Here is a 23866-nt window from a genome sequence, read left to right on the forward strand (position 1 = left end):
CAAATCTACACCTCTGACTCAGTCCTCTTCCCTCAACCCAACGTTTGAGAAGTCACCTATTGTCTTAGTCACTGTTCTATTCCTGTGAAGAGACACCATGACGAAGGCAACTCCTATAAAGGAAAGCATTTAATTGGATGTGGCTTACAGTTTCAGAGCTTTAGTTCATTATCATCATGGTGGGGAGCACGGTGGTATGCAGTCAGACATGGTGCTGGAGAAGTAGCTGAGAGTTCTGTATCTGGATCCATAGGCAGCAGGAAGAGAGAGCAACAGGACCTGGCATGGGCTTTTGAAACCTTAAAGCCCAGTCCTAGTGACACACTCCAACTAGGCCACACCTAATTCTCTTCAAATAGTACCCTTCCCTGAGGTCTATGAATTCAAATATATAAATACTTATTCAAATCACCACCTTCCATTCCCTGGACACCATAGGCTTGTAGCCATACCATAATACAAAAATGCATTCGCAACAACTTCAAAAGTCCCCATAGTCTTTCACAGTCTCAATACACCTTCAAAGTCCAAAGTCCCCTCTTTGTTCATGGAAATCTAACTATAATCCCCTGTAAAATCAAAATAAAAAGGAAGATCACGTACTTCCAATATAAAATGCCACATGATATATATTACTATTCCAAGAAGGAGGTAAAGGAGCACAGTAAAGAAATACTATAATACCAAAGCAAGAACAAAAACAACCAGGACAATCTCCAAACTCTGCATCTCCATATCCAATGTCAGAACGCTCTTCAGATCTCCAACTATTTCCAGCTTTGTTGACTGCAACCCACTTCTCTCTCTTGGGCTGGTTTCATTCCCTGTTAGCAGCTGTCTTTGGCAGGTACCCCACACCTTTGACATCTCCAACATCTTGGGGTCTCCAACACAATCCAGGATTCACTCTCACAGCTTCACATAATGGCCTCTCTGGGCTTCCATGCAAGAACACTGCTGACACACAGCTGGCCTCAGGAGCTTTCCTTAGCCATGGTAGGGGGTGGGGGTAAGATTCGACACCCCTTTTCTAGTGTCCTTGACTATAGAGACAGAACTACATGGCCAAAGCTGCCAAGTTCTGCTGCTTGCTAGGAATGGAACTTGGTCCCCTCATTCAAATACATTTTTATCAGCTTTCTGTTTTGATGGTTTCCTTCACTGCTGAAGCTTTTCCGTAATTCTTTTTCACTTGTTGGAAGCTTAGCTGGATAGGGTCTTGCCCTGAGTTCACTGCCCCCTTTATTCCATCAGCATTAGGCTTCTCTTTAAATTTTCTACCTCCTTGAGCCCTGGACTTGGCTCCCACATTACATTTCCTGCTACTCCTTTTCTCCTTAAACTAAATATTTTGTATTTTCCCTTGCTCAGCTTCCTTGTTTTCATTATATATCTGCATAGGTGTTATCACTAATGACTACACAACACAGTCAATATAAGTCTGACTTGAAATCTCTATCAATGCCATTCATCAAAAACTCATCAATTTAGCCTCAGGCAGACTTTTGGACAAGGGCAAAAAGCACCACATTCTTCACAAAAAAATATCTCAAGAACAGTCTCTAGGCCACTGGCTAATCTTCTTCCCCTCTGAAACCTCTTGAGCTGAGCCATCATAATTTACACTGCTCTCAGCATGTCTGTCTTCCATGTTCCTACTAGGATGACCCATTATGTCCCACTTAAAGCGTTCAACTGCTTTGTTAATCCAAAACTTCCAAAGTCCATATTCTACCAATAAGCAGCATGGTCAGGCCTAGTATAGCAATACCCCAGTCCCTGGCACCAACTTTCTGTCTTAGGTGCTGTTCTATTGCTGTGAAGAGACACCATAACTCTTATAAAAGAAAGCATTTAATTGGGCTTTCTTACAGTTTCAGAAGTTTAGTCCACTATTCTCATTACAGGGAGCATGGTGGCATGAAGGGATACATAATGCTGGAGAAGTAGCTGAGAGTTCTACCTCTGGATCCACAAGCAGCAGGAAGAGAGGGTGACACTGGGCCTGGCATGAGCTTTTGATACCTCAAAGCCCACCCCCACTGACACACTTCCTACAACAAAGCCGCACCTCTTAATCTCTTTCAAATAGTATCACTCCCTGATGACTAGACATTCAAATATATGAGCCTTTGGGAGCCATTCTTATTCAAACTACCATAACCATCTACTGGACTGGCCACTTACCTGCCCCAGTGTCCTAAGCTGGACTAATTATCATCCTCAGACAGTGGGTTCCATGTCTAGACATAACAGCATTACCCATGTCATCCAAGTCTAATGCCTGGTAGTTTCTTCAGATCTATGAACTTATATGTTGTGGTTTGGATGTGAAGTGCCCCCACAGACATACACATTCAAACATTTAACCCCCAACTGGTGGTGCTGTTTTAGAAGGTTATAGAACATTTGGAAGGTAGAGATTAGCCATAGGAAGTGGGGTCATACATTGAGGTTTGCACCTGGACTCTACTTCCTGTCTAGACTTTTGTTTCCAGATCAACCCAGGTGTGAACAGACTTCTTCTACCACGGCCACAGGCCACTCCCACCACCACATCAGTCCTTCCACCCATGCCTCACAAAAGATCATTTCACTGCAGTTTGCCTCCCACTCTGTTCACTGTAACTGCCTGTTCACAAGTTGGGCTGCTATCACCTGCCACGTCTCTTTCATCTTAGCAACCCAGTGTCTGAGTGTATACATACTTGAACGTTTTTTGTGAACCTTATTAAGTGGAAATAGGCAAGAAACAAATAAGAAAGCTTTTATATTTTACACAGGCAACACCCTTGATGAGAGCAGCAAAAATACACAAATGGTTCAAAAATATTAATGCTAGGTTATACCTCTCTTTATATGTATGGACTCTAAATTCTAGATCCCCCCCCCTCTCTCTCTCTCTCTCTGTGTGTGTGTGTGTGTGTGTGTGTGTGTGTGTGTGTGTGTGTGTGTGTGTGAAGTTCACACAAGCTAGAGTCATCAGAGGAAGGAGCCTCAGTTGAGGAAATGCCTCAATGAGATCCAGCTCTAAGGCATTTCCCCATTTAGTGATAAATGGGGGAGGGCCCAGCCCATGGTGGGTGGTACTATCCCTGGGCTGCTGGCCCTGGGTTCTATAAAAAGGTGGGCTGAGCAAGCCAGTAAGCAGCTCCCCTCCATGGCCTCTGGGATCCTGCTCTGTTTGAGTTCCTGTCCTGACTTCCTTCAGTGATGAACAGCAATGCTGAAGTGTAAACCTAATAACCCATCTCCTCCCCAACTTGCTTTTTGGTCATGGTGTTTTGTTGCAGCAATAAAAACCCTAACTAAGACAGTATGTGTATATATATATATATATATATATATATATATATATATATATATATATATATATATATATATATATATATATATATATACACACACACACACACACATATAGGCTTATATATATTGTGTGTAATTTTAGGCTTTGCTGTTGTTCTTGCTTGCCTCCCAGAGTGTCTTAATTATTTTTCTATTGCTGTGATGAAATACCATGACTGAAAGCATTTATTTTGCCTTATGATTTCAGAGGTTTAGAATCCACAATAGTGGAACAAAGGAATAGCTGAGACCTTATATCTTGACCCACAAACCATGAGACAAAAAGAGAGAATACTAGGAATTGTGTGAGTCTTTTGAAACCGTAAACCATACCTTCAGTGACACATCTCCTCCAAAGTCACACCTCTCCATCCTTCCCAAACAGCTCCACCAACTAGGGACCAACTATTTCAATATATGAGCCTAATGAGGGTCATTTTCATTCAAGCCATGACACAGAGGTTGAAGGCAAGTCTTTATTGCTGAAGACACCATGCACTTTAGACAAAAGAACTGGAGGACCCTAGCTGGATCAGATTTGAAGACCTTTACCCTAAGGACTAGCTTGCATAATATTGGAAAGTGCTATGCAAGTTTCCAAGAGATAGAAGCAACTACTACTCCTAAGTAGCTATGAACAACAAGGATAATTATCATGCTGAGTAACATTTAAGGTGCAGCAGTGGCACCCACAGCTTGGAGGTAACCAACAGCTCTCCAATTGGACTGATGGCCCACTCAGCATAAGGAAATCATATCTGATATTGAAAACCTAGTCAACTACCCACTAGTGAGGCCATGGATCTTACAGGAAGGCTACTATTGCCACTTTATTAAAGCCAACATAATTCTTAACTACATTTTAAATACTGAGTATTATACCCACAGATCAAGTTTAGCTTGCGTTACTGATCAAAGAAACTTCAGTTTGCAACAGAAACCATTAAAGAAGTCTACAATAGATCAAAATGTAGATAATAAGTAATTGTGGGGTTTCCAACTCCAATTGACACATCTACAACACAGTTCTTGCACCTAGGGTTCAGGGAACATTGAGGGAGAGTGCCTGGGCCAGGAAAGCTGCTATGAGAATATGTCTCCTAGAAATGATAGAGAAGTTTTACCCATGATACCTCAACAATATAGGCACCTAAACAAGACCTGAATGAATACAATACCACCAGACATGCTTACATTGAAAAGGGAAATCTAATGAGGCCATAGCCATAAACAAAAAAAAAAAAACTCCAGGCAACTGAGGACTGCTGACAGAGGGAAAATTAGCCTTGCCCAGAGATGAGCCATCTAGTTGGTTATCCAATACCAAGCAGCCATCTCTGAAAGAGTATACATACGGGCAATACTAAACAAACTGAGCAGGTTGTATTTATATATTTAGGGATGTGTGTGTGTGCGCGCGTGTGCGTGCGTGCGTGCGTGCGTGTGTGTGTGTGTGTGTGTGTGTGTGTGTGTGTGTGTGTGTGTGTGTTTGTATAACAATAACAAAGAAAATGAGGCCATAATTTCAAGAGAAAGTAGGGATGGGGACACTTCATGGGAATGACTGGAGAGAAGAAAAAGAGGGAGAAAAGTGATGTAACTATATTTTCATTTAAAAGACAAAAAAAATACTATTAAAAGGAAAGAAAAAGAAGCTTTGAAAGAAAGAAATGGAATGACCTCCTAGCAACCAAGGCTCTGAATCATATAAAAAAAAGTGAGTGGTTCAAAAAGACCATCCCTACCCAGGCAACCCAGCCAGGCAATAGAAACAGCCCAATCCAACAGGCATGAGAGAGCACTTAACACAATTTTTTGTTGCCTAATTAAAACTACTGAATGCAGATTTATGACTAGTCATAAAGAAGCAATTTCCAGACTTATCAGGCCACTTCCGGCAAGAGATTCCTAAGAATAGCAAGGAAAGTGGACAGTAGCCTAGTGCTTCTTGGGGTTAAAATGACCTCACAGGGCTGGCCAATGACCATCACACAGCTATATGTGCATACAAACCACACTACTGTGTAGACAGCCTCACTCAGAACCCAAGCTGTGCATTGTCTTAGAGAATTCCAGGGAAGTGGACAGCAGGGTCACCACCAAGTAGCATGGTGGCCCCTGTGGAGAAGAGTCTCCCACTGGGTCCTCTGAGTGTACTAGTCTCATCTCTCAGGGGCTGACTTTCAGGTGCTTATTAGTTCTGTGCCTCAGCCATCCTTGTAGGGGACAGGAGTTAGTGTCTCATGTTTTCTATTGGGGCCTCTGATTAGCAGAGAAGAATGATCCCAGGACGACAGAGTGTGAACTGGTCACTTCTCCTGCCACCTTTTTCTTAGGTGGTCCTTTCTAATAGACAACCACTCTGGGAAATAGGCCACATTCATGTGTGAGAGGTACTGACCACCATGGCTGATGTCACCTCTTTTGGCCCTCATTAGACGAAATGATTGTCTGTGCTTGGAGACAGAATGCACCAGGGTCCGAGACAGGGCTTTCTTGCTCCAGTTCGTGACCTAGAAAGCTACTTCGGTTGTGACTGGTTTGTCATTCATAAACTGATAATACTTCCCCTGGTTTGAGTACCCAGTGGGACCATACACACCCAGTCGTAGGGCTGCTAAAAGATGCCTAGGAATTCAGTGAATAGAACTAGAAGGAAAAGTGGACGAAAAGGAAAAAAAATCAACCTTTCTTGGCTGAAAAAAGTGGCCAACTAGTCTGCACCAGGAGGGGGCAGAGGAGGGGGGACTAAGGGAGAAAACAACAGAGAGACAGAGGGAGAGACAGAGACAGAGGGAGAGGGAGAGACAGAGACAGGGGAGAGACAGAGACAGAGGGAGAGGGAGAGACAGAGGGAGAGGGAGAGACAGAGGGAGAGACAGAGACAGAGGGAGAGGGAGAGGGAGCGGGAGAGGGAGAGGGGCACATCACATAAATGAACTAGCAGGGAGGCCAATAAATCACTGTAACATGTGACCAAGAACTATGACTGCCATAGAGTGCTAAGCACGGAAGGGGTGGTTAGGAGGGGGTGAGGCCCTGGAGCTGCTTTATCATGAAGGCCCCAGTGGTGATGTGATGTAGTTGATAGGGATGTATGAGTGACTAAGGAGGAAGAAACAGCTTTGAGGAGAGAAATAGCCACTGTCTCTGTAGACCCAAAGAACTTTCACAATAAACCACTGTCTGTCTGGCTTCTCAAAAAAGTCTGTCCAAAGGCCAAAAGTTCTAGTACAGGCAGCCACTGAGCCAGTGAGGGAACACATGAATGAAAACCAACAAGACTCCAGCAAGAGAGCGAACAAGAGAACATGACTGCAGACCTTCTCAAGAGAATGATGTCAGATTTAGCCCACCAATAGATAATCCTTACAAAAGCAAAACCAAATCTCTTTAACAGGTGCTACGTAAACTTTATGAAGTGTAGGTCATTTGCTCTGTATAGTACTTGCTCAATTTTATGAGTTGTCAGATAAATACAAATTATAACACAGAAGACTTGATACCTATTGTTAATCACTTTTCATAACACATAGTGTTAAAAATGAAAGATTTAAGATATTAGACTCCCAAGTCTCTGGTAAAAGTATTTAAAGAGTAAAACAGTGGTTAATGCTCAGGCACACAACAACACAGCTGCTCTGGTGGCTGCAAGTGTCCTAAGAAGGGGTCGAATAAAGGAAAGAAATGCATGGAAAAGAAAGGCCCATACACAAAGGTTACAACAAGTGAAGGAAGGAGAACGAAGAATTAATAGACTGCCCAAAGTTAAGGAGACGGTTCAGCGAGTCAACACATTACTACAACTGCTAAACTAGTTACCTATGGGCTGTACCACTACCAAGAGTGATTACAGTATCAAAGTGTCATCGTAACTATATAATAAAATCCATATGATCCATTTGCCTATGACAAAGGCAGATAGTGACTAGAAGTCCCTCCCAGGGGGCAGAACTGTGGGACGACACTAAGGAGGTGGTTTCTGTGATTTAAGCTGTCCGTGTTCTAACAGGAAAGAATCCTGGCACTTCAGCATCCTCCTAGGTAGGTTATAATGACCTCCCCGCCACACAAGGTACAAAGGCAGGTCTGACACTGAGAAACAAAAAATGGTGCCAATGGCTCCTGAAGCTAAAGATTCAGAGAAGTTCCTATTTCTCTGAACTCCAGACTGGCTGCTTCCTGATTTGGCAATTTTGTCTGGGAGTGACAGTTTGAATGAAAATGAATACTCTACAGGCTTATAGCTAGTGGCACTATTGGGAGGTGTGGCCTTATTGGAGTAGGTGTGGTTTTGTTGTAGGAAGTGTGACACTGGAGGCGGGCTTTGAGGTTTCAGATGTTCAAGCCAGGCCCAGTATGGTTCACTGTCTCTTCCTGCTCCCTGAGAATCCAGATGTAGAATTCTCAGCTACTTCTCCAGCACCATGTCTGCCTACATGCCACCATAACTATAATGGACTAAACCTCTGAAACTGTAAGCCGGCCCCAGTTAAATGTTTTTCTTTATAAGAGTTGCCATGGCCATGGTGTCTTTTTACAGCAATAAAACCCTAAGACATCTGGTTAGGTGTCTTAGATCCCTTATTCCCAAGAAAAAGACAGGAGCTCAATTTATGTTTAGTCTCAGTTATTGTCCTCTGAAGCGAGATTTAATTTTTATAAACAGTCAGAAATCTTCTGAGCATGTCTTTCCTAGAAGAAGGATGACAGAAAGCTAAGACAACCCTTATTTGGAAGACCGCACCACAGAACGTCCTCGGGTTCTGCAATCCCTTGAAGGATTGTGGCAACAAAGCCTTCCTAACTACAAACTGCAGGATTTACAGTCTTATTACTTAGGAAATTTTCCTTCATTGACTTCATGGCCCAGATGTTAAAATGTCAAAACCATGACAACCTGGATGAATCTCACAAAGGACTAAGCCCCTCCAAAACACACACTGTATAAATCCAATGATAGAAAACTCAAAGACAGGTAAATGTCAAAGAAAGTGGGAGAAGTCAGAGGCAGTTGCCTTAAGACAGGGGACTTTGGAAAGGCTGTTAAATTCCGTTCCTTGTCCTTGACTGTGGTGACCTCTTCTGTTTCCTCATCTAATAGGAGCTCCTGGCTCAACCTTTGAATAATGGGTGGATGACTACTCATGGCTTCTGACCTATTAGACACAGCCTGGGAACCAGACACTGTCTAAATTCAAGTGTTGCCAGACAGTGGGAGAAATAGAGTCCAGTGATCCTCAGCTCCACCCTTGCTCAGGACAGAACTGGAGACAATTAGTTGACCCAATGGTGATGGAACAGGGAGAGATTTACAGTAGGGGAAGATGAACTGGGGCCGCCGATTGCTCTGCCCCAGCTTATATAAAAAGGTCCCGTGGACCTCAAGGAGTCGCTGCCCATGGACTGTCTGTTGTAGAAAACACAGCAAGTATACAGGTAGTGTGGGGAGCCAGCAAAGCATCCACCTCCAGGCTGTAGCAGGAAGTTATATGAAAGTAGATGCTGAAGCGCAGAAACATAGGGTGGTCCACAGGGGAGGGGAACTTGGAGCCCCAACTCCTGCTCTTATGGATACTCAAGGTCACCATGAAGAACACCTGTTGCTGTCTTTGTTCTTTACCACCCCCACAGCTGCTCCATCAGTTTCTCTGGGGCTAGTTACAGCTGCTCAGCTACTTTAAATAGGGTTCTATATACAAATAATACAATGGCCAAAGAACTTTCAGCCATCTCATTTGGATTCCGGCGTTTGGACTCAATCTGGACACAAAGCCACAGCAATGGGAGATTCCTTTGGATTGAAAGCAATGTGTTTGCGATGTCTGTTAAGTAAACATCATTGCCAGACCAAACTTCACATACACCTTAGACTTGAAGGGATATTGATGTGTTTAGAGAAGGAATTTCCATAAACCTAAACTGTTATTAGCAAAACATACCTACAGGCATAATGTAGAAATGTCTCATGACTGTTTATTGAGTCTTACAGAAAAAGGTGATTTTTGCATAAGTAAAGTTTTATCAGTTTTTGGACAAGTTACTTCATACTTTTTTCAGAAAAGTAGTGTTCGCCATTTTCCTGCAGTGACCCTGATATCCTCTATGGCACCATGCCCTATGGTCAAGAGACAGTGGATTTGGTTGTCCCTTGGTGATGTACACTCAACTATAAGAACTCACTCTTGCCGGGTACAGTTAAGGGGTACTGTGATTTTCAGAATGCTGGCATGTAGAGGAACAGGGACAAGGCCCACATACTTGGTATAAGCCCACTACCCCAGGGCAGCAGGCCAACAATGCCCCACACCCACCACAAAGGCAGCCAGTTCCCAATACCCAAAACCCACACATGATTTTATACTGAGAGAAAAGGAGTCTACAGATGTGGCTAGGTAAAGCATCTCAAGCTGGAGTCTGTCCTGGATTATGTAGAGTCTAAGGGCATCTGAAGAAGCAGGCGTGAGGATCAGAGGCAGAAAACAGATGTGAGGAAGCAGGAACAGACTGAAGGACACTGGACTGCTGGCTCTCAAGACAGAGGGGCTCCTAAAACAAAGGGTACAAAGTCTGTGAACTACAAAGGAAGCAACAGACTTCTGTCCCCCCAAGAGTTTGACGAAGGAGCACATCTGTGCTGATACCAGGATCACAGACTGTGGGATTCCAGAGGCATGATGTCATCAGCCCACCACAGCTCTATGCCACAAAATCTTTAGCAATTTGTTATAGCAGCAGAGGAAATAAGACTCTCAGAATGTGCTAAAACACATCTGCTCCAGGCTGCAGAGCAGGAATCGTGGGGGACCTTTTCTCAGAGTGCATTTCTGGTCAACCTAAGATAAAGGGGGGGGGGGGAGAGAGAGAGAGAGAGAGAGAGAGAGAGAGAGAGAGAGAGAGAGAGAGAGAGAGAGAGAGAGAGAGAGAGAGAGAGAGAGAGAATGAGAATCTAGTGAATCAGTGAGTTTAACTAGGGCGGGCAGTTACTTACATGAATCTGGGCAATTATGGACAGATACACCCCAGAAGCTCTCCCTGAAATGGCTAACCATTTAATCATCCTCAGGAAGGGGCAGGGCTTAATACACTTTGTAAAACTCATGTGTTCTTACCCCATTTACCATAGAATGTCAGTGGGCCCAGTCTTGTAAGAGCTTCCTGCAGGTAATCACGGCTACTGCTTCAAAACACTAATAATAGTTATGTCGTGCCAGAAGGATAGAGTGCTCCACGACCTTTCACCTGTTCTTCCTTCTTGCTTCCAGGAGGCCAGCCACACAAAGGATGCCACCTACAGCAAGGAGAGCATCCTGCAGGGAACATCACTGGCACTTTGCTGCTGGAGTCTTGCAGAGCCATAGCTCATGGTTGAGCATCTGCAGTAATTTGTGCAATGGCAAACCAGAACAGAAATAGCTACAGCAACCAAAATACGGTGTAAGACGTCTCTGTGCTTTAGAAGCTGAACTTCAAGCAACTGCAGACTTAGTCTGCTGATGACTCTGTAATTAGTGCATCAGTTTTTATGCAAGGAGGAACAGTTTTTATGCAGGGAGGAACAGATCAGCAGGGGGCAATGGTACAGAACCAAATAAAGGGACAGGAAAGAGCAGGGCACCGGGACTGTACTGAAGTGGCAGACCCTGTGCCAAGCATCAATCTACACAAAAACCCTACCTCACTTAATTTGAGACCTCAATCTGCATATTGGGCTGTCAAGTAAGCTCATGGGCACATACTGTGCAGTAGCCTCAATTATTCTTCAGAGCTGTGGGCCAGATACATCTGACAGAAAGAGTTTCATATGGACCCAAACAGAGTGCACATATGAAATGATACTCTTGGGCCGCGGCATGAGTCCCTTTGCCCCCCCCCCCCCCCCCCCCCGCCATGGAGGCACCAGCCCACAAAGACCCAAGGGTCTTCGGTATCTATCGTCTGCCCCAGTCCCACCTTTCCTCTTAGCCTTCTTTCTAATGTAGAAGGGGAAGGACGGATGAGATCAGGATACAGTCCCACTGACACAGACCACCTGCTTGGGTGCCATGTTCTTGTGCCCTGCTTCTTGAATTTAACAGTTCTGAGAGCTCAGAGCCATGGATGGACTTGACTCCAGAGTGATTCTACCATTTTGCTTTCTCTTAGAGGACAGAAAAGAAAGGGAAGGGAGAGAAAAAAAAAGAAAAAGAAAATCCTGGCATCGTCTGGAACATTCCAACCAATGAGCAGCTATGAGAGCTCTTATTATGAAGTGAAAAGGGAAGAAAAGTTACTTTCTGAACTCAGCTGATTCCCAAATTCAACTCAACTTGTCTAATTATTACACAGGGGCTTGAAGCCTGAAAAATGCCTCAGTAAATCTTACCAGAAAAGTTCTTCCTGAGTGGGTAAGGCATGGTTGAATTAAAGGAAGTAAAGACTCTAAGGAATCGACCCACAATCTTAACGAACCATGTGTTTCATGATGAAAGGACTCTCGTTTGATTATGTAATAGAAAAGCACCATGGGATCCATCCTCCCGCATCAGCTCTGGGTGCACAGAATTAAGGGAGACCCTCCAGACTCTACATCATGTGTATCGTTGTAAAAGGCCGAAGTGTATGTGTGGTCCCAGAGTTTCCCCCTAAATTCTTGTATCCTGTGGACTGATGAGGCCACTAACAGATCAATTTCTGACTTTGTACACACTGGCAGGCAAACCTTTAGAAGGAAAACCTTCACCCAGACTGGCCTATCCATTCTTTGTCACAGTAATAAGCTCCTGTGGGAAAGGGAAATGCAATAAACAGGGATATATCACTTTAAATAAGCCAATAAATGTGAAAAATTAGATTCACACGCAGGTGGAGAAAGGGTGATGACTCACTATCTTTTTTACTTCATTAAAAGATGCCCAAGAAGATTCATTTAATAGTGAGTTCCTCGACCATGTTTTAAAATACCTAGCTCACAATCACCTGATTTAACACAATTATCTAGGATGAAATGGTGGGGACATAACTGGCATTTCTTGAGCAGGGCTGTAGCATATCCTCTCTATGCAAGACCCTTCACATTTTGTTGTGCGCTCATTCGCACTACAAAAATTTACGGAGCATGGCTGCTGTTCTGGAGCTGCAGATACAGAACAAATGCACCATGTCCCAAGGCTCTGCTTGCTGAGCTAACAACCCAGAGCAGTGGTTCTCAACCTTCCTAATGCTGTGACTCTTTAATACGGTTCCTCTTGTTGCGGTGAATCCCAACCACAAAATTATTTTGTTGCTGCTTTATAACTGTGATTTTTCTACTGCTTTGAATCGTATCTTTGATATCTGAGATGCAGGGTATCTGATATGCAACCCCAGAGGGGTCATGACCCACAGACTGAGAACCACTGACCTAGAGGCAGATTCAGAGAACATAAAGAAGGGAATTCCACAGGACATGGAGGATGATGGGCCTAAAGAGAACAGTGCCAACATGCAGGAAGGGCATCGAGTCGCTGCAAGAGAGCTCCTCCAGCAGCAGAGAGGACAAGCAACTAGACCTAGACGGTGCCCCTGAGAAAGACAGCCAGGGAGAGAAGCAAAGAAGCAGACAAGTGCGGACAACTGGGTGAGACTTCAGACACACAGTACCCAGGAAAGACCCACTCCGGAGTGATCTTCAGGGAAGACCAAAATCTCTGCTGCTGGGAGGGAGCACCCCAGTATGGGGAGGGCAGAATGTACTTAACAGGCCTGACGATAAGAAGACCTACCTGTGTGTCTGGGAGACAGGAGTCAGGGAGGGCAAGAAGAGATGAGGGAGAGAAAAGATGGGTGAGCCCCAAGGGCCATACAGGCCCCACAAAGGACGGACTCAGAATGTGCACACCTGTATCAGAGGCAGGACTCCGGACCCCTGGGTACAGATGTGGCCTCTGTTTCAATAGGGTTACCGGCTGCTGGATGGAAAACAGACCCCAGGCCAAAGGGCAGAAATGCATGAGCCTCGAAGAGGCCACTGCATGCCCTGAAAAATGAGAATGGCAAGGACAATTCTTCTCCCCTGGGCTCACGCCGACAAATAAATGAACTATGGTCTCTCATCGGCTCTGAGATACATATTTTTCACATCTTACCTGTGAAACTGAAATGTGTCTAAATCCAAGAATGATTTACAACAGCTTTTAACCATCGAGACAGTCCACACTGCACATGCTATACACATGGCCTACTGCTCATGTCATGGCTTCAGGTATATAACATGTGCTGCACATGCTGTAAACATGCTCATGTCATGGCTTCAGTTAGGTAACATGAGTTTTTGGTATGTGCATGCAGTTTGATGAACAAAATGTCTTCAAAATACTCCGCTTGAGGGGGTAGGAACGCAGCTCAGTAGCAGAACGCTTCTTCATTCCCCAGCACCACCCAAAACCTTTTATTTGGATTATCGTACACAGTCTTGGGTTTTAGTGTGGTATTTTCAAACAAAGTTTGGGTTTATTTTAATGATTAACCTGAAGAAAAGTCATCAAAACTATTTCAAATCAATGTTTACTTTGTAATGGATGGTTTTTGTGCCTCACCATAATCAAAGACAGAACTGTGGGGCATAAACACGACAGAAGCACATTTATACCTCTGAGGGAGGACCACGATGCTGTGTCTTCCTGCAAAGTAACAAGCTGCATAGAGCAGCATGCAGCAGACAGAGCTGAGTCACCACAGGCCACTGGCCCATAAACAAAAGGGTGGACCACCACAACCCGAATGCTTCAGCTGAAAGCGGAACTCCCAAAGCCCACAGATAAAAATGTCAGCACGTCCAGGTGATGAGGCCAATAAACAAACACCTTTCCAGAGGCCCAGAGAGTGTCAGGAACTAAACTAGCAGATTACACGTGGCAGCTTTGGAGAACTTTCTGGAGATGGGGTTGGTTATCATCAGTGCACCTGAAGGTATGGGCAATGACCTGGGTGAACAGCAGCCTGGGATGCTATCTGCTTGGTCAGACTCAAGCAGAAGAGCTGGGTTCAAACAGGAGCACATTTTAAAAAAATCACCAAATCTGTGCTCTATTTTCTTTTTACATTTGCCTGAAAAAGTCCAATGAAACAAATATGTTGTATTTTAAAAAAAACAAAAAAGAATGGAGGCAAGACAAGACAGTGCTGTAGACAAAAAAAAGGGTACTGTGAGCTGTGGAGTAATAGGTGAATTCTGGATCACATGGGGAAGAACATGACAACTTGCTAATGGATCTTTTCTGAGTGAGAGAACAAGACTATCCAAACTGACCTGGTTTCTCACCAGAGCAGCTGAAAATGGGCAGCCACTCACTAATGCTGGGTATAGCAGAGGTCAGCAGCCTAAGGCCCATAGCAACTCCACACCGCTTCCTGCTTTTACATATCTGGGTGCTAAGAACAGAGGTTTTGTTGTTATTGTTGATGTTTTGTGTTGTTTTTTAATGTTTTCAATTAGGTTTGTAAAAACAAAAACAAAATATGAAAATGTGGCACAAACTGTATGTGATACTAAAAACCAAAAATATTTACTATCTTGTTACACTGTCTGGCTACCCCTGGCTCATGGAAAACAGTGTATGTAGAGGAAGAGCTGGAAATGGTGTTGAACAGTGGAATGTGGGGGACATCTAAGGGTCATCTAGACATCTACAAGCAGACATGCAGTGGGCAAGTAAGCAGGCCTGGGGCTTGGAAAGCATAGAAGGACCTTCCTGCATGGAAAGCCTTCACATAAGGAGCATTCAGAGCTTGCAAGAAGAAGCATGTAAACATGAAGCACAGTGGCCTTACCGAAGCATGAGAAGCACTGCACAGCAGAGTATAGGGAGCCCCAGTTTAATAATACAGGAACAGAGAAGTCACCTGCTCTAGTCACCCTGCAAGGAATGGGCAAACAATATTCAAAGCTAGGCTCTTAGCTCTACCTACTTGGTGTGGTTTCTCAAGCAAAGAACTTAATTCTCCCTCATCAGATAATATGCTGTAGACTAAATAAATGGCCACTGCAGACTTTCAAGCAGTGTTGACGGCTAGATATAACAAAGTCCCTATATGGTTAAAAACTGACAGTTTTATCTGGACACTCAGAATGCCAGTAAGGACCACAGGTACTGGCCAGGTCAGAACTCACTACACTCTGGTCAAATGGCTCATGGGATGAGCCAGGGACGGAAGCAAGGATGGTTTCATGACTAACATACCATGATCAAGAAATAATAATCCAATGAAGTACCCCAGAAATCTCTTACAAAACCAAAATAGAATGGAATAGTATGTGGTAAAATTAGATGAATTAAAACAGTATCTTTTAAAGCCATGACCTAAAACAAAACCCATCAAAGACAAACCAAAATCTCAGAATGAAACACAGCATCTTGGGGAATTCTGGCACAGCAAAATTAGATGGAAAAGATTGATTTCTCTATAAATACGCTGAGTCAGTAGACAGCTGTGTGAAAATGAAGATTCCTAACATACCACATATACCAAAACAAATTTTAAGAAACTGAAATTTCATAAATGTTATGAAATCATAAATAAAACTTAAGGCAAAAGAATTTGTTCTGAAATGAGAGGTTTCTTTTATCATAGAGAATTCACAGAGGGTAAACGCATAAAGGAAAATATTGATAAATTTAAATGAGCAAAGCTCTTTAACTGCTCTCTATAAAAAGAGATCGTAAGGTATAAAAGCAAATGATAACCTAGGGGGATATTTATAGAGCCCCTCAAAGCACTGAGGTCCACAGAGCTCTATGAAAGCAAAAAGATACAAATATCAGGTAGGGACATGAACCCTTTCAGTCTCTACCTTACATATGTTATCAGAGTGAGACATTTAAAGCTTTTAAAAAAAATTAAAAAGGGAAGTAAGAGCATATAGTCTGAAGAGCGCTAAAGCAGGCAGACAGGCAGTGAAACAGAGACAGCTAGTCCAAGCTCAGTTCTGCTTAGCAGCTGGCCCTCCAGGACAGGAGTCCACAGCAAGTGTCAAAGGGGGACACAGATGACAGGCACAGCAGCCCAGGGAGAAAGAGCCAGCTCAGGCATGCCACATGCCACATATAGCTGATCCTCCTTGTTCTTGCTGCCTAGACTCACAGCACACCAAAGCTAAGAGACCCAGGAAATGTTAAGGCCTCCTCTCTTCATTTTTCAGTGTAATAAAGTTCTCAAAAATGTTAGGAAAAAAATGAATGAGTAAAAAAATGTAAGTTTCTACAACTTTGCTGGGAGAGACTCCATGTTATTTGCCAGGCTATTCCCTCGTAGGGAGGCCATATTGCTGTTTTGACCAGACTGCTCATACAGGTCCCCTCTTTCTATGTACAAAGCAGTTGCCCAGGGTCTATATGAGTAGATGGCTTTCCGTGGCCTCCACCCACATTTTAGAGTCCAACTTAGGACCACTGTGCCCTTTCCGAGTGTCCATGAATGCCCTCCTAATGCTGTTACCACAACCCAGGGGGCATTGTGGCTCTGGGGATCGATGGCTTTCATGAATGTGGGCTTTAGAGAGAAACAGACTACCACATGCAGGAACACGGCTCCTGCAAAAAGACTCGGGTAATGCAAGATCGGCAAGGCATTGTTTGAGAAGGTAAAAAATTCGTAAGTAGCTACCTGACACTAATACTTTCATTGTCCCTGTGTGATGGCCTATATCACTGAGTTTATCTCTTTGTTTGTTTGCAAAGCTGGAGCCTGAACTTAGAGTCTCATCCACAGTAGACAAGCACTCTACCATCCAGTACACCCAACCCTGTATATTTTTCATTTTGATTATGACTTTTTTTTTAAAGAAAGTACTGTTCAACAGTCATGGCTGCACCATTTGTTCAGCATCCTACAAGGCCCGCCCCCGCCCCCCCCCCCCCCCGATTCTAATTCTAATGAATTGTATCAAAGCATTCAGCCTTTCCCACTAAGCCCCTGAAGCTCAGTCTGATTCTTGCCAAGGAACCAGCTAGAGCACCCAGCAGGACTCACTCCCAGGATATATACACTGTGGAAACAGACACATCATACCCTAAGCTCCAGAATTTAAAAGCACCATGGAACTTACTTTGATTTGTACAGTAAACCCTAATTTTTATATCTAATTATGCTGAAATAACAATTTATCAGGAAATTTTATTAGTCGTGTTACATGAAGCATCCACAAGTCCCTCCCAAAACTGAAGTTTCCAATTCAATCCAAACTTTGTAAGATATTGTATGGTTTGGTGGCCTGTTGCTCAATATCTTCCTCTCTGTGAAGCCCATACCAGAAGGTTTTATGGATGCTGTGTACCCACTACCCATCAGAAATTTGACCCTTGACTCACAGGCTTCTGAGCTCTCCACATCTGGGCACATACCTTCACATGCATACCTGCTCTTGTGTTATCCCATCTAGATGATAGCCTCTTGAAACAGGAACTGATCCTTACAGTTTTGTTGCCCCTGGAACCCATTTTCATGGCTCACACACTTAGCAACTCATATTATTTATATTTTGGGCTAAGCCCTATTTTGAACTGAATAGTAGGAACCCTGAGGTAGCTCTGATGTAAATGCTTCAACTCAAACAATCAGGTCAGGCACCACCACAGTCGTCTTTCCAATCAGGCTCCAGGTGAGAAGGAAGGCTAAAGAGGATAGAAACTTCCAGAACCAAGCAATAACAGTTTACTTTCTCCAGCAGCCTCCCTCTTCTGGCCTCAACAACGCACACTCACATATCCCAAAAAGGTTTCTGCAGAACATATTGTAAGTGAAGCAGTAGTGGTCACAGGTTGGAGAGCCAAAGGATAAGACCTTGTGAGCTTTCAGAATGTGCATCCTACAAAACATAGTGCTTTCCAGATACAAGGGTATGGACAGCCTATGTTGGCCTTGGCATAGCAGTTTCCAGACACGCATTCACAGGTCACTGGGGCTCAGGAACTCACCGTCAGATGTGTGAAGGAGCTTATGACTTTTCAGTGTCCCTTTGGATTTGAATTTCTTGCCACACATGTCACAGAGGTGGGTCTTCTCAGTGCTGTGGCGATTCATATGAGCCTTGAGGTTGCTCTTGCTACGAGTTGCATATTCACATAAAGAACATTTGAAGGGCTTCACACCTACCAAGGAGAAATGCATAAATGTACATTTACATGTGTTTGTGCACATATATATAGGGATCCAGATGAATAGTTCACACCATAAAAAACATCCATTTGAATAAAGCAGTATCCTTGCTTATCCCCAACATGTTCCACACCTCCCATGATTGGCTCATCTTACCTTGTTCCACCCTATAGAGACACTTCAGGGTCAGCCAAGGTCCCCTTCCTGTGATTTCTGAACTTTCTAGTTGCCCATCAACATTCCATAATCCTGCAGCTCTCTCCTGCTGAAATGCTCTTACATATTACAGTGAGTTGATCATTTCTGCTCTCTCTACAGTCTGGTAACTCCCTAAAGACAAACACCCTGCTCAACTTACAAAGCTGTCATTAAATCCAACTGAACTGAGTTGAACTAAATAAAATCAGAGTCCCCATCAGTCTTTGCAAATATCAATGTGATCAGGCACTCAGGGTCAAGTGCTGAGGATATTCCTGTTCATAAAATAAACAGAGTCATACAACACTGGGTGTTGTTGTGTGTCAATGACTCACACTGAACTGTTCCCATGATATTGTGCCTGGCTTTTACCCACCAAGAACCAGTATTAGAACAGCTCTTGTGCTTCATCTCAAACCATTTCTTGACCACTACGGAACTGTTATATCCCCTGAGCAACACAAGCCTGGAGGGTGACTAAAGTTCCACGTGCTTGGTCAATATCGAGGACTGTGGACAGTACCCAGGACTTATTTATCTTTATTTTTTTCCCTTCTTGTTAGTCTTCATGATTTTCTCTTGGATTTGCCTATTGTTTTTCATATCCCATGTCTTATTTTGGGACTGAGCTAGGAGAAAGAATACTTACAGTGCAATGCAATGATTAACTCCAAAGAATCCCAGCTACTGTAATGTGGGGAAGTAGGCTTTAAAAAAAAATCTTTATAATTCCATCATTATAGAAAAATTCATACACAAGTGAAAAAAGAGAACACCATGACAATCCAACATAAAACAGCAGCCTTTAATTTTCTGAACCTTTATCAAAATTCTGAAGTTTTTACAAAGAGTGGATTTCTCCCAAATGCTCAATATAGAATATTAACATTCTATCCCCTGTGAATGTAACAGTGGAAATGATTCCACAACAAAACTCAAGGTACTTTATAGTTTTGTTTCACAGTAAGTGAACTAAAGGTCAGGAAGATGGAAGGTTTGCTTCATCCTGCATCTCATACGTGGTGAGGAAGACTACAGCATGCCCTCCCATTCCAGCCCTATGGCTGCCACACAAGCATTACCACCCAGGAAAACAGACTTATGATCCACAGGCTCCTATCTCCCTGCATTTCCATTGGTGTCAGGTCCTTGGTTCTGTGTCTAGCCACTCCCAGATGATTCCCATGAGCACCATTCTGAACCAGTCTCCATGCAGACAGAGGCTTCTGCCTCCTTCTCTGCGGAGAAAACCCTATCGATGAACTCCTTCAATGCCCTCAGAAAATGACGTGTGTGTACACCTCACCACCACTGCCAACTCCTCCATTGCTGCCTCCACACAGGAAGCATCACTTTCTCCCAAGGCCAGTCAGTGGAGACATGAAGAACAGAGCTTTAGAATCATTCCACATGGATCCACATCCCAGTTCCATTCCTGGCTGGCAGTGCAGGATGAATATTTCACTTTGTGAGCCTCGTGTGTCCTCCCTGGTAACACAATACTTGGCTCTCCGGTCCTGGAACACACTGACCAGGGTATCCTGGGCAAAGCGCTAAGCACACTGCCTGGGGCCCACAGTGCCCAGTAAGTGCTGGTGAACAAGAAAGTGCCCTGCAGCCTCAGCACTGGGCCTCAGTCCCATGCCTTCTCTCTTCACTGAAGTGGGAGTCGCCCTCTTCCCAGCAGCTCCTCCCCTGGGGCCTGCACCTGATAGCATATTATGGGAAATACTTGAGGTTCCTGACCAGCAGGAGGGAACTAATACACAGGACTAGCAGGGTACTCCTGATACCTGCACTTTCCTCATGCTCAGGAGGGCAACATCCTCCTCTAGGGGCAAAGAATGAGGCTGACGACAGGAGACTCCTGACTTCCAACCTGCCAGACTCCCAGCAAATGGCTCTCTAACACTTCCACACCTGCTCAAGCACCCCTGAGCACAGCCCCTATGCCTCTCTGGACTATACCTCATTTCCACTCAAACCTTCCACCTTCCAGTCCTCTCTACAGTATAAACAATGATGCTCCACACTGTCAAAATTGCAAGGTTCCCGCTTCCCTCTTTTCTTCTAGTCATTCATAGTTCCATTATTCTTCAAGGCTGGTCACAAACAGTATGTAATAGTGGGCACTGGAACTGCCCAGAGTAACTCATGGGCTTGCCTGTTCTCAGGATAATGGTTTCCCTGTAAGCAAAGTATGGTGGTGATCTATTTCACTACAGTTATAGCCACAGCTAGGAAGAGGGAAACACAAATGCAACTAAAGTCATGGTTCCAATCTCTGATCTCCACTGGCTGGCAGACACCACTCTATGTGCTAAAGAAATCCTAACAACAGGACAAGTGAAGATAAACTTCCTCCTTATGTAGTCCCCAAATAAAGCACACAGCACAAAATTAAATAGATGCTCCAGATGGTAAGACGACTCACCCTCATGAGCCCAGATGTGCCGCTGAAGGTCTGAGCCGTTCTTCATGAAATAGAAATCACAATATGGACACTTCATGGCTCGCTTTCCAATTAGCCCTTTGAGCTGGACCCTTCTCCCAAGAACCTCAGAAATGGTGTTCATGGAGACCTCTGACAAAAAAAAAAGCAGGGTGGCAATCAGAGAGGACAAGGCACTTTGTTCTTCAGGTTAGAGGTAAATAAACTTCAATGGCACCTGCATACGTAAGAAATCGCCAGGAAGTGCCTCGGTATCACGAAACAGCCTTTTTACTGAAAAAGCTGAACCTGAATCTGATCAAGGTGTAGATCTAAGTACCTGTTAATTACAATGTGAATAATGGAGAAACACTACAAAGCATTGAGCTCACAGGGGCAGAGCATGGGCTTTCTATAGGAAAAGTAACTCGGCTTCTCCCATAAATGACTGGTGCAGAAACCAGTCAGGAGACTAGGGGCTCTACAGAATACAAGGAGTGTAAGTGACACAATCACTAAAATACTGCAGCTCGATTCAACCTGTACAAAAAAAAAAAAATCTTAGCTCATCTGGTGAAATGGAAGTGGCCATACACAATACCCTAGGATACAGTAAGAGTCGTTGTTAGCACTGTTTTTTTACAGGCCACACTGAGGTCATGCTAAGCAAAACCATCATCCATTAGAGATAATCTGTAAAGTCTTTCATAGGAAAACTGAATGGGATAAACTTGGGGAATATTCTAGAGAGAAAAAGTCATGGGAAGTGTAGAAGCATGTGGAAGCTGAGGTGTGGACACACGGGTTCCTTGTATAATTTTGTATTTATGAACAAAGGTCAGTGCTTTGACATGCTATTAAATAGATGCTAGTCACCTAGGACAAAGGTTAACACCGGAAGAGTGAACAACATAACCCATGGGTTCCCACACTGACGAAGGTTCCCAGGTCTGTGTGTCCCCAGCTAAAACCCAACTGTCAGAGCCCTTTACTTTGAACAGAGAAGTCAGTTCTCGTCTTCCAAGGGCGGTACAAATGTTTAAACAAGAGGAGGCAGGGATGAAGAAGAAGGTGGATTTTGCTGATACTCATCTGTGTAACCCAGGTCTGCTCTGTCTGCTCTACTTAATATGACAATGGGGTCTGACGTTAAGGTAAGGTCCACCTCAAAGATCCCATGGCAGTAAAAATGACAGTGTCTGGAGTACAAGTAGTCAGCATGCCTCCGTACAGGGTGAAGCAAGGCAGATACAAGGCTTCCCCAAGGGAAAAGCATTTTAAATACTGAATTCATTCACATCCTCCCTCTTCATTCCTAGCTGGTACAGCTTACATACACTATTATGTTTCAAAATAAACAGAAGTATTTAAAAAGTAATCATCAATTCTAAAATTCATAACCTTACCGGGATGATTGGTCTTGATATGTGACTTTATCAATCGGTCTTCTGAAAAAGATTTTTCACATACAGGACAAGAATAACTCCTTTTGTCCTTAACAGAAAAAGAAGAAAAAAAAACAAAGCAATTAACTATCTGAAGTGTAGGTTCTGTAGAAAGATAACCACTACCCTCACCATCATCATCACCAAACACCATCATCATCACCATCACTACAAACACACACCATTACATGCACTGCCATTAAACACCATCATCACCACTCCCATCGACACTGTTACCTCCACTATCAACATTGTCACCATCCCCATCATCGTCCCCATCACAACCATCATCAATACCATTACCATGACAACACCCAGCAGCAAAACCCTCATCAAAACTGGACCTACAGTGCATCCTCCGAAGCACTTAACAGACAGCCCTCCCTCTACACAGCCTTGGGAAGACCCAGGTGTGAGAGCTCTAGGAAGGCAGAAAGGGCAGCCAAGAGGCTCTATCACACATTCCGGGGCTACTCAACCCAACAGCATAGGAAGTCCTCAGCACTCAAAACACTGCTTGCACTAAGCTTTCACATGTGATTGAGATCCACAAGCATTTGCCAATAAAAGGCATTCATGTTTACATTATCGATTAAGAAAAGAAAGGCAGGGGAGAAGGGAGATGAACACAAGATCAAGGCAGTCAACATTCTGGCAAAGGGTACATGCATGTGTGTTGGTGGGGGGGACGACGGAGATGAACTCACGAGCCCCCACCTCACTTGAGGAGCCATTTAAAGTCAATTGATTCTAAAGGGGAGGGGGGAGTAGTGGGGGGAGAGGAAGAGCTCTTTAAGGATGTAGGCTCTGGTAGGCTGACCATGCTCTAGTGGAAGAACTCATACACATGAGTATACAAACAGGACAAATTGGTTGTTATTTAAAAAGAAAGAGGATATGAATTTAGGAGGACGGGTAAATTTGGAAGGGCTAAGGGAGAAGAGTCTGGAGTGAATATGATCAAAATACATAAAAAAAGAAAGCTTTCTACAAACACACACACACACACACACACACACACACACACACACACACACACACACACACACACGACCTTGCCATGAGCTTTCTGGCTAACCAATGCCATTGACTTCGGGGTTTCTCCACATGCTCCCATTACTCCTTCCACTGTCCTTGACACTTGGCTCACAGCGCCATGTTAGAGTCTCAAGGACCCTCTGGCATCCTGGTGGCGCCCTCCCACCTTGTCCCAGCCGCCCTTGTCATCACAGCTGATGGAGGCATTCAGAAGAGTTTTGAAGGAGTTTACACTGATCTCCCCTGAGTCCTTGCTGTTTGATTTTACTTCTTTTAATCCCTGATAGTCTGA

At 43.9% G+C, this 23866-nt stretch overlaps 1 protein-coding gene across 5 annotated transcripts in view; it reads right to left on the reverse strand.

Moving 5' to 3' along the window:
• Positions 1 to 23866, reverse strand: part of Zfat (zinc finger and AT-hook domain containing) — a 262439-nt gene that overhangs the window by 65523 nt on the left and 173050 nt on the right. For all 5 annotated transcript variants that reach the window (XM_076556010.1, XM_076556009.1, XM_076556007.1 and 2 more), the window contains 3 exons: positions 22498 to 22585; positions 21095 to 21244; positions 18282 to 18455 (listed from right to left, as the gene is read on the reverse strand). In XM_076556010.1, coding sequence (XP_076412125.1) covers positions 18282 to 18455; positions 21095 to 21244; positions 22498 to 22585 — 412 coding nt within the window. The remainder of the gene's footprint in view (positions 1 to 18281; positions 18456 to 21094; positions 21245 to 22497; positions 22586 to 23866) is intronic.

Source organism: Peromyscus maniculatus, chromosome 20, assembly GCF_049852395.1.
Source record: "Peromyscus maniculatus bairdii isolate BWxNUB_F1_BW_parent chromosome 20, HU_Pman_BW_mat_3.1, whole genome shotgun sequence".
NCBI classification, from domain to species: Eukaryota; Metazoa; Chordata; class Mammalia; order Rodentia; family Cricetidae; genus Peromyscus; species Peromyscus maniculatus.